General features: G+C 39.4%; 1 protein-coding gene across 2 annotated transcripts in view; it reads right to left on the bottom strand.

The window, feature by feature from the left end:
• Positions 1-14,015, bottom strand: part of Scfd2 (sec1 family domain containing 2) — a 339,890-nt gene that overhangs the window by 280,760 nt on the left and 45,115 nt on the right. For both annotated transcript variants that reach the window (XM_052198716.1, XM_052198717.1), the window contains exon 4: positions 5,038-5,213. In XM_052198716.1, coding sequence (XP_052054676.1) covers positions 5,038-5,213 — 176 coding nt within the window. The remainder of the gene's footprint in view (positions 1-5,037; positions 5,214-14,015) is intronic.

Below are 14,015 nucleotides of genomic sequence, written 5' to 3'. Positions count from 1 at the left end.
TGTTTTACTTTCAAGCAACTGATAAATTCTATATTTAAAACAAGTAATTTCAAAAGGAGGAAAAAAAAGCAAATCACATTCATTTTACCAAACTACTAAAGCCTTTTTATCAAAACCACACAACAGCAGCACAATAAAAAATATTAATTTTAAGTATAAGAGTTAATGAAAAAATATAAAAATGCATAAATAAACAAAACCCAACATCATGTGCACACACACACACACACACACACAAATACACACATATGGGGTGGGTGGGAGCAGGGCAGATCAGAGACAGAGGCAGAGAGACAAAGTTGAAGTTGCCCAGAAGTAAAATGATGACTATTTAACATTTAGAATACAATTCCTCACAACAACAGGCTAAAGAAAGAAAATGAAACAATGGTCTAAAAAGCTCCAAATATATACATCAATTGAATTAATACAAGATTTAGAAAACAAAACACCAGCAAAGTGAGATTATAAAGAACTTCCTCAGCACACATAACAGCTAATGGCAAAACTAGGGCCAGAGCTGTGCAGACTCAGGAATGGTACAGATGCCTGCCCTCATTACCACCACTGAACAGTGGCCTTGTCCTGCTCCATGCACAATAAAAGCACTATCTGTCCCTATCTACAGTGTGGCTGCTTCTACTTGGAGACCCAAGAAAGTAATAAAGAAAACCCAGACAAGGCAGCTAGGACACCAGGCGTATGATCAATATTCAAAGCTGGGCAATTGTACTAGGACAGCAGTAAAAACTGGAAAAAAAAATCACTTTTTTAAAAAGGCAGAAACCAGGCTGGCCTTAAATTCTCAAAGATCTACCTGCCTCTGTCTCCTGAGCTACCCATGAAAAATATCTAAATATCTTTTATGGAAAAATTTGAAATCAATCAGAATTTGTTTCAACTATGAGAGAAAAAATATTCCCCCAATGTAAGAGGAAGAAAATGATGTCAAAGACATAATGCGTGTTAGTAAAGTTAATACACATACACACATACACACACATGTATGTATACATGTATACATATATTCACACAAGAAAAAATTAGATCTAACCAGACCATGAGTAAAAAAAAAATCTAGGAGGATTCAAAATTCAAATGTTAGTGACAGTGAGCTGGGCAGTGACACACACCTTTAAGCCTAGCACTTGGGAGGCAGAAGCAGGTAGATCTCTGCGAGATCAGGAGCAGCCCAGTCTAAAGACTATGTTCCAGGACAACCAGAGCTACACAGAGAAGTCCTGAGTAAAAGAACAAAAGAACAACAACATAAAAAAAAATTAAGAATCAAATGTCAAAGTAAAAGTTATGTTTTAGTAAAAAAAAAAAAAACAATATAAAATGATTAATAACACACACAAGCCATATAGGATAATATTTACTACTAGATTACATAAACAGGAATTAACATCAAAAGAAAAGCCACAAACTGGGTGAAATATTTATACTCTATAACTTTTAAAAGCCTAATATCTAGAATGTGTAAAAAAAAAAAAAAAAAAAAAAAAAAACCTTAGTAAATAAAAAGTAAGCAAAACAAAAATATAAAACAAGAGGAAAGATGAGTAGCCAGGAACTACAAGCTGCTCTTATCTACTACAATTGTAAATTTATACAAAAGGCAGCCATGGACGGCTATAAGATATGGGGAATTTGGATAATACTGAAATGTTGGACAACATGCTGAAAAGAGTGTTCTATGAAAAGTCATCATTTGCAGAAAAATTCCCTATACGCACAGTATTGAGTTTACTAAGTAGTCCATGACCTAATAAATGTCTCCAAACAACATGCTCTGGAGAAGAAACTCCTCCCATGAGCTTCTGAAGACATGATCCAGGGTATTTACACCTGCTTTATATACCTCCCTGCTGAATACACCACAGTTGGATGGATGCATGGATGCATGGATGCATGGATGCATGGATGCATGGATGCATGGATGCATGAATGCATGGATGAATGGATAGATGATAGATAGATAGATAGATAGATAGATAGATAGATAGATAGATGGAGATATATACATGTATATATATACATATGTATGTATGCATATATGTATATATGTATATGTGTGTATGCATATATATACGATAATTATGGTATTAATGAACAAACTATACATATTATTTTCAGGTGTCTTGAAAATAGGAAGTTGAAAGGCAAAATCAATTGCTTAAGGATATTTACAGTATAAAGTAAATTATGCAAAAATTAAAGCCCATAATAAATGTGCTATACTATACTATTCATATAGAAAAATAAGTATTGAGGTCCTTGATCCACTTGGAATTGAGCTTAGTACAAGGAGATAAGAATGGATCACTTCACATTCTCCTGCATGCTGACCTCCAGTTGAACCAGCACCATTTGTTGAAAAGGCTATCTTTTTTTCCACTGGATGTTTTCGACTCCTTTGTCAAAGATCAAGTGACCGTAGGTGTGTGGATTCATTTCTGGATCTTCAATTCTATTCCATTGGTCCACTTGTCTGTCACTGTGCCAATACCATACAGTTTTTAACACTATTGCTCTGTAGTATTGCTTGAAGTCAGGGATACTGATTCCCCCAGAATTTCTTGTTGTTGTTGAAAATAGTTTTAGCTATCCTGGGTTTTTTGTTATTCCAGATGAATTTGAGAATTGGTTTTTCTAACTCTGTGAAGAACTGAGTTGGGATTTTGATGGGGATTGCGTTGAATCTGTAGATCAAGGACCTCCATGTAAAAACAGACACACTGAAACTAATAGAAAAGAAACTGGGGAAGACCCTTGAGGACATGGGCACAGGGGAAAAGTTCCTGAACAGATCACCAATAGCTTATGCTCTAAGATCAAGAATTGACAAATGGGACCTCATAAAATTACAAAGTTTCTGTAAGGCAAAGGACACTGTTAAAAGGACAAAATGGCAACCATCAAATTGGGAAAGGATATTCACCAACCCTATATCTGATAGAGGGCTAATATCCAATATATACAAAGAACTCAAGAAATTAGACCCCAGGGAACCAAATAACCCTATTAAAAAATGGGGTACAGATCTAAACAAAGAATTTTCACCTGAAGAAATTCAGATGGCCAAGAGGCACCTTAAGAAGTGCTCAATATCATTAGTCATTAGGGAAATGCAAATCAAAACAACCCTGAGATTTCACCTTACAACAGTCAGAATGGCTAAGGTCAAAAACTCAGGAGACAGCAGGTGTTGGTGAGGATGTGGAGAAAGAGGAACACTCCTCCACTGCTGGTGGGGCTGTAAGATGGTACAACCACTTTGGAAATCAGTCTGGCGGTTCCTCAGAAAACTGGACATGACACTTCCAGAGGACCCTGCTATACCTCTCCTGGGCATATACCCAAAGGATTCCACGGCATGCAATAAAGACACAAGCTCCATTATGTTCATAGCAGCCTTATTTATAATAGCCAGAAGCTGGAAAGAACCCAGATGCCCCTCAAAGGAGGAATGGATACAGAAAATGTGGTATATTTACACAACAGAATACTACTCAGCAATTAGAAACAATGAGTTCACAAAAATTTTAGGCAAATGGTTTGATCTGGGAAATATCATCCTAAGTGAGGTAACCCAATCATAAAAGAATACACATGGAATGCAATCTCTGATAAGTGGATATTAATTAGCCCAGAAGCCCTGAATACCCAAGGCACAAATCGCAAAACAAATGACTCCCATGAAGAAGTATGGAGAGGGTCCTGATCCTGGAAAGGATTGATCTAGCATGGGAAGGGAATATAAGGACAGAGAAAAAGGAGGGAGTTGATTGGAAAAGGGATGGAAAGAAGAAAGTTTATGGGACATATGGAGAAGGGGGATCTGGGAAAGGGGAAATCATTTGGAATGTAAACAAAGAATATAGAAAATAAAAATATTAAAAAAAAGAAAAATAAATATTTAAAGAAAGTTTAAAAAAAAGGAAGAATAGAGCTAAAACTACCTCTGGGGGGGGGGGGGGGAAGAATCAGATTAGGGAAGGTGCTTCATTTATCTCTACCTTATTTTTTTAATTAATATGATCTAAGGATAATTATGAAAAAATGGTAAATTATAATGTGCCTGTATGGGAAATACATAGATGTTTGCCATATTATATAAGTTTATATTTTATAATATAATACTTTTAAAATACATTACAAAGCATAAATGCTTTATAATATAAGTGTTTTAGAAGTTTCCTATGGAGGTATTTCATAAATCATAGACAGTTCTGCCCCAACAAACAGACCTCACACTAAACACTACTAACAGGAGTTAACTTCCTTCATCTGTTGCTAAGCATTATTTTAAGACATGTGCTCGACATTGTGCTAAGATTACAGACTAGGTACTGCCAAAAGAAATATTAATACCTAGAGCTTCTTACAGGAAAAATAGCAAGAATTATATAAAAACTATGAAGATCTAGAAAGACCCAAAATGCATAAAAATGAAAGGAAGTTTCCAGAAGTTAGTAAAATAGTCAAATTTTTTCTTATAATTAAGAAGTCAAAGATGACAATGTTGATTTTTTTAAATAAATGTAAATTTTTTCCTGCTGAATTTTAACTGGGTGGCACTTAGAGGATCTGATGCAGAGCACATGTGTTAGTTATCTTCCTACTGCCGTGATAATGCACCATGACCAAGGCTTTCTTTGTTCTTATGGTTCCAGAGGGATAAGAGTCCATCACCATCATAATGGGGAAGTGTGGCAGCAGTCATGGTGGCTGAGAAGCAACCTGACAGCTCACATCTTAAGCCACAAAGGTGAGAAAGCAAAGTGGGAATTGTCCTGTCCATAGTGCCACACTTCCTCCATCAAGGCCACATCTCCTAAGCCTATCCAAACAGTGCCACCAACATGGAACCAAGTATTCAAATATCTGACCCCATGGGGAACAATCTCATTCAAAACACAATTGCATATGTCAACAATAGGATTACTCAGATTAGAACACATATCAAAAGTGTATTGCTAGAAGTCAAAACCTCAGTTAGTAACATTTCAACAAATTCACACAGCAGCATACCTGTAGAAGGAGCCTTTCAAATGCCAGGAAGTTATCCCACTTGGCTGTCTGTGGGTGCTTCAGAGTTTGAACTGTGGCCATCCCAAGCTGTAGAAGCCCACAGTGATTTGTAAGAGCTCTGAGGTTGTTCTTGAAGAGCTGAATATAGGACATGAGCTGCCCTGGTGTGACTCTTCCTGGAGAAACATAAAAATGTATCAGTGTACTCTCTTCCCTTTTACTAACTAATGACAAGGAAGCCCTGAACAAATCACTGTCTTATATGCGCACAGAACTCCAGAGCTGATCAATCTTTCCTAAACTATTATGATTCTTCTAGGAACACAAAAACTTGCAAGAAAGAAAATAAGAATTAAGCCAACTGGTCAAAGCCATATTGTTAGAAGAACTCATTTGATAATTGCCTAATATCCTGAAAAGAGTTTTCAAATAAAGGCACACAAATATTTGTTGATCTCAATATAGAACATCTATGCATGACATATGATACAAGAATCCAAGAGGTAAATGGAAAGTCTTTTAATTATGTGTACATGTGTAAAGAACATATTAGAATCGTGGCTAAAGCCTCCACCCGTGGTACCAGGGACTTCCTAACTGTATTCATGAGGTTCAAGGCTGTAGGTTCCATGGAACAAAAGTGTTCGGCAAATGAGAGTAAATCACTAGTGAATGCATAAAGTGCATGTGAAGACGTGCACCCTCTGGACCGATACACTCCTTCAGGGGCCTTTGATGGACTCATCTTCACGTTCTGATTTGTTAAACTTCATAGCTGACAGTCATCAGTATCTTACACAAGGCTCCTATACACCAAATTCTCCACATCAGGCAAAAAGAAAGCACTGAGTCAAGCACAACAACTGTCAGTCAGTAGATCATTTCTGTAGACCTCACCCGTACCATGGTTACAGACTGTTCTCCGAATTTCGACTGATTATTGCTATATTTAGACTATTTCTATTGCTAATAAGACAACCTGTGTAGACTGAGCACATGCAGGTGCTTAAGGAAACATGGTCTCTTCTGATTCTCAGAGCAACTACAGGAGGCAGCAAACTGGGTCCCTGTGGCATCTGTCAGCCTCACCCAAGGCACTCAAAACTGCGTGTGTGCCGGTGTTAGTCAGCAGATACCACCTAATATTCAACTTTTGCTAAAGATTATGATACACACAAAACAGAACTGGTAACAAGAAACTTAAAACCCTGAATCACATCTACATTTTAAACAAATGTTTGTAAGAGATTAAAACTACTAAGGTGCCTTCTCATCAGTGTATGACAGTAAGCACAGAAGACAAAGATCAGCAAACGACTATTCCTCCTGAATTTCTCTAGTTCTTCAGCAAGGTTCAGACTCACCTTGATATCTACCTACCTAGCTACCTATCACCCATTGGCTCATCTATCTGTAGCTCTCACTTCGCCAGAGTATACAGAATGATAGGGTTTGTTTATGACATCTTCGTATCATATAGCATTCACCCCCTCAGCTACCCGCCCCCATCCTTGGTTCTCAAAGTACAGTTGAACAATTTACTTGTTCAAGGACTAAAAGAATGAAGGAAAATACACTCACACTTCTTGCCTTATTCCCTTTGCCAGGTTTATTAAGGTATTATTTATATGTAGTTAAAATCCACCCTTTTCTGGTATGGAGTTCCATGGATTCTGACAAATATCTACAGCATTTGTGTTGAATTGTGGGGGATGTGAGAGGGAGCCTAGTGGAGGAAGAACTGGAATGGAGAGCAAGACCACATGGTCTCCTGCGCCTGCTCCAGGAATCCGGGTCAGGCTGTACATGGCCTGAGACCTAAAGCTACTCCCAGCAAACCAGTCAGACAGAACAAAGGAGCCTGGCCAAGGGTGACAGCAGCTTCCTCTGTCTTCACCAAAATCCACCCTGGGCAATCAGCCCTCCTCTACAGAATCATGAGCAAGCAAATTAGATTCAATAAGACAGCAAAGTATAATCCCCAGCTTGGCCCTTGATTACATAACTGCACTTTTATTGGTTGAAAAGTTGTATGCAAGCTTTTTACTGAACAATAAAAGTTAGATCTGCACCCCAATGTTGGTCTCTAGGGTCTGAAGTCTCTGTGGGCTCTGTTTCCGCATTCCCCATTTCTCAGTCCCAGTTCTGACAAGTGTGTGAGTAACCATCACCACAGCCTGGATGCAGAGCCTGTCTATTGGTCTAATATACTCCCTCCCTTTTGTCATCAATTCCATCCCTCCAACTCAACGCCTTGATGAATACGAAAATGCTGTTGTCTGTTCTCCCATCTAGAATGTCACATAAACCACACAGATGTAACAAATATTTGAGTCTGACTTTTTTCACATCAGCATAGTGTATCTGAGATTCATCCATGTTCTTGAATGGAAATAATAGTTTTCTCCTTTTACTTTCTGAATATTACTTCATTGTATTAGGCATACTATAGCTTAAGTATCTAGTTATCTAACCACAATTACAGGATCATTAGGGTTATCTCTAATTCTTAAAACTGTAAACAAAGCCTTACCAACATCTAAACACAGGTTTTCATGTGCCTATATGCACCTATGTTTTCATTTTTCTTTGGTAAATTTCCAAGAATGGGTGGCTAGGGTCATATACTAAGTGCATATTTATTATAAGACTGGCAACCTAAGGCAAAAATGAGCCATCCCATAGCAACATGGGAGAGGTTCTAGTTCCTTCGCATCCTCATCACCTCACTAGCACTTGATACTGTCAATTACATTGATTTTAGCTATTCTAACATGTATGTGATGACAGCTCCTTATGGTTTGAATTTGCATTTTTCTATGGACTAGTGAAGTTGATCATCTTTTCAGGTGCACATCTGACATCCGATACTTCAAGTAAAGTGTCTGTTCAAGCCTTTCCTCTACATCTTAGTTAGTTTTCTTATTACTAATTTGTGCCATAACTTTCAACTATCCATTAATTTGATTTATATCAAATTAATATTTGATATATATTTTCACACCTGCCACAGAAATAAACACATTGCTGCCAGAAATAAACATACAGATGAATGTTTCCTTGATGCCCTCTTGATTAACTCAGCCTGGGTCACAAATTACATGTAATATTACATACTTCTTGTGAAAATTACTGTCATTTTTGTGCCACAATATGCTGACACATACTGTATTAAATATGTGAAAATAAACATTGATTGACCTGAAGTGTTCAGATCCCGAGACTGGTGTGCACATTTGCACACTATGTTGACTACATCTCAGCCTTCTCCATGTGCTTCCTTACGTGTCACACTGCAGATGACTGCAGCATGGAGACCGAAAGACAGAGTCCAGTTACTCTAAAGAGAAGCCATGCTTGCTGAGCATGTGTAAGGCTCTTGGTTCAATATTCAGTGCTGGGGCAAAGGTGGTATAAGCTGAGACTACAGCTCCAGGCTGGAGGGCCTTCCTAGCTGCAGAAAATCTTGAGCTCAATCACCAGCACCAAAGGTGGTGCGGGATGGGGTGGGTGGGAGAATCACGTAACTATCATACAAATCTTACATGACTCTAACAATAAAGAAAAATAAGTCCCCAGAGTGCCAAAGGCTCCATGTGTGTTGTGGGACTGTTTTAGACAAATGTAAAAAGGAAATAAGAATCACCAAAGACATCACCAGATGATGTGTTTAGATTTTTATTGTAATAACTGTATGATCTACTTTTGAACCACCCACCCTAAGAAAATGTTCTTCTCCTGATCCATACCCTAGCCTCAGCATATGCTCATTTTAAAAATCAGGGTATCATAAATTAGAAAACATTTAATTTTTTTTTTACTGTTAGCATTGCTGAGATTTGCACTTAGTCAAAGAATTTAGGAAATGCCTTCTTCCCACTTAACGCATGTGATGTAAAGAAACAAAGTATCTCCTAACAAGTAATACCAACCAAACCCAAGCCCTGAGCTACCAATCAGCAGGTAACACTGCTTTAGTCCACAGTCCATCTTCTTCCATTAGCTGTGCGAAGAAAGTAAGTCACTTTTCTAACTGGAATAACATTCAAACTAGAAGCTGACAGAAGAGTATCTTACATAGATGCTCTAAAATAAGCTTGTGACATTTTTAGAATTTAACTACAGCCTTATAAAAATGAAAAACAAACAAAACACCAAACAAAGAACAAAAAACAAATGCAATCCAACCAATGGACTGAAACAAAAAGCACCCAGGGTCGGCGGCCCCGCATGACTCCATCAGTGAGCTGTGATGTGAGCACCATTCCCTATGGCTGCCGCTGGACCTTCAAGCTGTAAACTGTTTGTACTATGGTGCTTTATGCATTTGAAAGCACTGCCTTTGCAAATGGAAAATGCTATAAATCTTGCATATTTTATGTGTTTTGAATAAATTACAGGTAATCAGACAGAAGTGATTTTGCATCAATGATATGTCAAGTAAAGTCATCAGATCAAAAGAAAAAAGAAAGAAAGAAAGAAAGAAAGAAAGAAAGAAAGAAAGAAAGAAAGAAAGAAAGAAAGAAGAGAGGAGGGAAAGGGAGGGGAGAGGGGAGGGGAAGGGAGAGGAGGGGGGGAGGGGAGGGGAGGGGAGGAGAGGGGAGGGGAGGGGAGGAGAGGAGAGGAGAGGAGAGGGGAGGGGAGGAGAGGGGAGGGGAGGGGAGGGGAGGGGAGGGGAGGAGAGGAGAGGAGAAGAGAGGAAAGGAAAGGAAAGGAGGAAGAAAAGAAGGAAGGAAGAAAAGAAAGAAAGAAAGAGAGAGAGAGAGAGAGAGAGAGAGAAAGAAAGAAAGAAAGAAAGAAAGAAAGAAAGAAAGAAAGAAAGAAAGAAAGAAAGAAAGAAAGAAAGAAAGAAAGAAAGAAAGAAAGAAAGAAAGAAAGAAAGAAAGAAAGTTCATTCTACCATAAAAGCTCCCCGGCTCCCATCAACTAAGCAAGCACTAAGAGCCAGGCACTGAAGAAGCAACAGAACAGTTAGCCCTACTTCACTTTAAAAAAAGAGAAGCAGACACACCTGTCAGGCAAATTTACATGGTGATTTAAAAATGTCAGCCCAGAAGGCTCTGCAAGATACTTTTAAGGACCATAAAAGAAAGGTTACTTTATATCAAGACCACAAAGATATACAGCAACTTTTTGAAAAGTGACACTTTGACACTGAAAAAGTGACTTTTAAGTCTTTAAACTACTAATGCAGTTCATTAAAGCAAGCTCATTAAAATACAACTGTCTCCTGGGGAAAACAACTAAATGGACAGTGCTGGGCAGCCTTACAGAGAGCCTGGAGGACTGCAGCAGCGCCCAGCTCCAGCCCTGCCTCAGCCCTGCCCTCAGGACTGTCCTCACTTGCAGTCCTGCTCAGTGGCCACCACGGCTAGTCCACCTCTCTACTACTTCGCAAGGAGCCAACTTCAACACTTTATATAAAGTCTATATTCACTATAAGATCAATGTGTAGAAATTAAGGATGTCTTCTAAACTGTACCAGTATTTTACTCAAGATTTTTGTTGTTTTTTTGTTAATGCTCTGATTACAAGATTGTACATAAATGTATGTTTGTAAGTATATATACACACACACATATATACATACATATATATGTATATATAAATGGACAGAGCTGAGCAGTTACATATATATGTGTGTATGTTTGTATGTATGTATTCTACATCGGAAAGAGAGAGAGAGAGAGAGAGAGAGAGAGAGAGAGAGAGAGAGAGAGGAATTTTCCTGAAGGTAAATTCACAATAAGCCCTGAAGCCTAAAGTGATCTTTGCAAAACACAAGGTTTTTCAGGAATGCAGATAAAAAACATACAGACCAAAGAGTCACCTCTGCTGAACATAACTACTATTGGCAGACAGCATTCTTAGTGCAAACAGAATGCCGACGTAATACCCAGCATGAAGAGCCAAACCTCCATACTGACAACAGGGAGTGTAGAAAGGCCGTGGGAAAGGCTTTCACCTAAGAGACGGGAAAGGACAATGGGGAGGAGATACCCACACATTCTAAGTATGAAACTGTGACACAATACATTTTATTTTTAAAAAGAGTGGCAGTTTTTGCAAATAATGTACGAAAGGCTGAATGCCTACCCTGAATCCGGGGGTTTCTCGAGGGAACCCACAGGATGACGGGAAGCATTCAAAAGAGATTATGATGTAGTTCACAGACAACAAAAGCATTCAGTACTTGCACTCTATGTGAAGCTGTCTCATTCACTGCCACCTTTAACAGCTACCACATTGTTCAAGTTCTGAGAAGACATGAAGTCCTTCTTCCTTCTCTTTACTCATCTTCCTGCCCTTCAGCCTTTAAATCATCTGTCCCTTTGTTTTTGTCTGGTCAAGATTTATTGGTACTTATATTTCATTCCATAAGCAGAGCTTTAATATTACATTCTTTTTCCATAGGTTACATCTGAATGTTCAAAATCAATCAATACTACTTACATCAATATAAACTATATAACTATTCTTAGCAAAGTTCAATTATATACTGTAGCTGTATTACCTTACTCACACATTCCTTTGAGAAGCAGATGGTGAAGTTAGGAGGATGGAAGATAATCCTAACGCTTTATTTTATATATGCAGTCGTCTGAACTTCCCATAAGCTTGTATGAGCATCTCTTTTTTAATACTCTCCTGATTCAGAAACAAAGTAACGTCTGTTCCATATATAATGGACAGATGTTTATTTTTCTCTGGAACATCTGACTTTATAACGGCCACTGATTTGTACAATGGGTAAAGCTCTGACTTTCAACAGCCACAGAAACTGAGGAGCAGTAGAGACTGCTGCTTCCCACCTCAACTGAGGTCAGGGTAAAGAAACAAGGTTGAGGTACAGATGGAGAGATTTAAGCCACACATGAGGAAAACATTTCCTGATGATGATGACTATTAGACACAGAAACAAATTATTAAAAGGGAGAGGGGGTAAGACCATATAAATCTTCCTCCGCAGGGATGTGGAGGGCAGTATGTCCAGCCATGTACACAGTGAATTTTGGATACAGCACAGCTGTGAACCAATGTCCACTTTATAACACCATAAATACTCAAGAAGGTTTGAGAGGTAGGCGTTAATAGTGTGTGCTCTGGTTATATACACTTTTTCAGCTGTGCCACAGTAGAAAAGAAACTAATTTGAAAACAGCATTTAGTTCTACGAAATGAATAAATTCAATGGATCCAAAGAAATCTGCCAGAGGACCTTTTCTGAGGCTGGTCTGAAATAAAGTAAAGCCACCACAGAATCACAGGTCCCAGAGAGAAAATAAACAGCTCTCACTAAAGTTACACAAAAGGGTAAATATAAAACCACAAGAAACAGTTACGGCTTGCCTTTCCATATACCTCCTGCATTCCCAGGGCTAACACTGCCTCAGCACAGAGCAAGCATGGGCAGGAAAGGATACCAGCAATGTGGCGATGGAACAGTCCCTTGGTGGGTCCACTCTAATGCAAAGAAAGTCTGCGCCGAAAAGAATCTCTGAATAAAGAAACTCTCACTCAGGAGCCCTGAGCTGTCTGCCATATCATGATCTAAGTTTGTTTGTTTTTAAACTCTGGCCCCAAATTCTCTAATTCAGAATCCCTTCCTATAAGCAGGAGGGCCATTTTCAGTAGCCAAGCAACCATGTCACCTGCCACCTCCAGACAAAGGACCTCTCCAATAAACAGACAGCTACAGTTAGTAAGTGAAAGAGACGATGCTGCAGCACAAAGCCTGGACGAACACATGGACCAAAAGGAAACGTCTTGGCTCTGTCTGCCCCTGCTCCCATTAAAAACGAAAGAGAGGGGGGAGAGGGGAAGGGAGGAGAGGAAAGGAGAGGGGAGGGGAAGGAAAGGAAGGAAAGAAAACCAGGAAGGTGGGCTGGAGGAACAGACCAGCAGCTAAGAGTGCCTACTGCTTTGACAATAGTTCCAAGCACCCACACCAAAACTAAAATAAATCTTAAAAACAAAAACCTCAGGAGGGACTTCTTCCTGAAATTAAGTCAAACAGGACTCCAGTGGCTGCACCACTACAGCAGATCTCCTTTCTCTGGGCTTCTAGAATCACCCAGGGCACAGGTCCTGACCTCAGCTTAGCGAGAGGCCTTGAGCTGACTATGGTGAAATTCATGTCTGACTTCAGCAAAGGAGCTCACAGTGAGTCTTGACACACAGTGGAACATGATGCTGTGTGCTGTGTCATCTTGAAACAAGGGCTATTTCTAGGATGTGTCCCTCCTAGAGGACCTGACGGAGGCTAGTAACCACAGCATCCCTCTATCTCCCAGGCTCTGCCATCCTGTACCAGGCAGGCTTATAAGACAGGACACCATTCCCAAGCCACACCGTCGCAGCTAACTGCCCTGTGGCAACAAACCTCATAAGAGGCACTCCCCAGCCCCAACCCTCTGCCTTTTAATTTCTTGGTGCCTGAGCTCAACTATGAAGACCTGCCTCTGGCATGGAAACCATCACAAAACGCAGAGCCCTGGGGAGCCCTCAGTGCCAGCCCTGCACAGCTGTGCCCTGCCACAAGCCTGTCTTCTGGATAGTTTTATTTACTCACTGTTTTCACTGGGCAAATGTTTTCTTTCTTCCCCCTAACCCATGTTCACTGGCATCTCCATCCCCTTCTGGGCCTTTTGTATCCAACTGTACTTTCTGTGGTCTTTGCACTTGATCTTATTGGTTGTTTTTATTGTTGATATTGTGTCTTTACATTTAAAACTACATTTTTTATTCACCTTCATACATTTATCTAATTTGGGTTTGGATATTTGCTTCTTTGTTTTTAGATTTTATGTATACATTTTGCCTGTATGTATGTATGTATGTGTACCATGTGCATGCCTGATTTCAAATGAGGTCAATAGAGGGCAGAAGGTCCCCTGGGAATGGAAGAACAGACGGTTATGAACCATTATATCATGTGTGTGCTGGGAATGAGACCCTGGTCGCCTATAGAAATAGCA

Source organism: Apodemus sylvaticus, chromosome 11 (assembly GCF_947179515.1).
Source record: "Apodemus sylvaticus chromosome 11, mApoSyl1.1, whole genome shotgun sequence".
NCBI classification, from domain to species: Eukaryota; Metazoa; Chordata; class Mammalia; order Rodentia; family Muridae; genus Apodemus; species Apodemus sylvaticus.
This window is presented reverse-complemented; position numbering and strand designations above follow the sequence as displayed.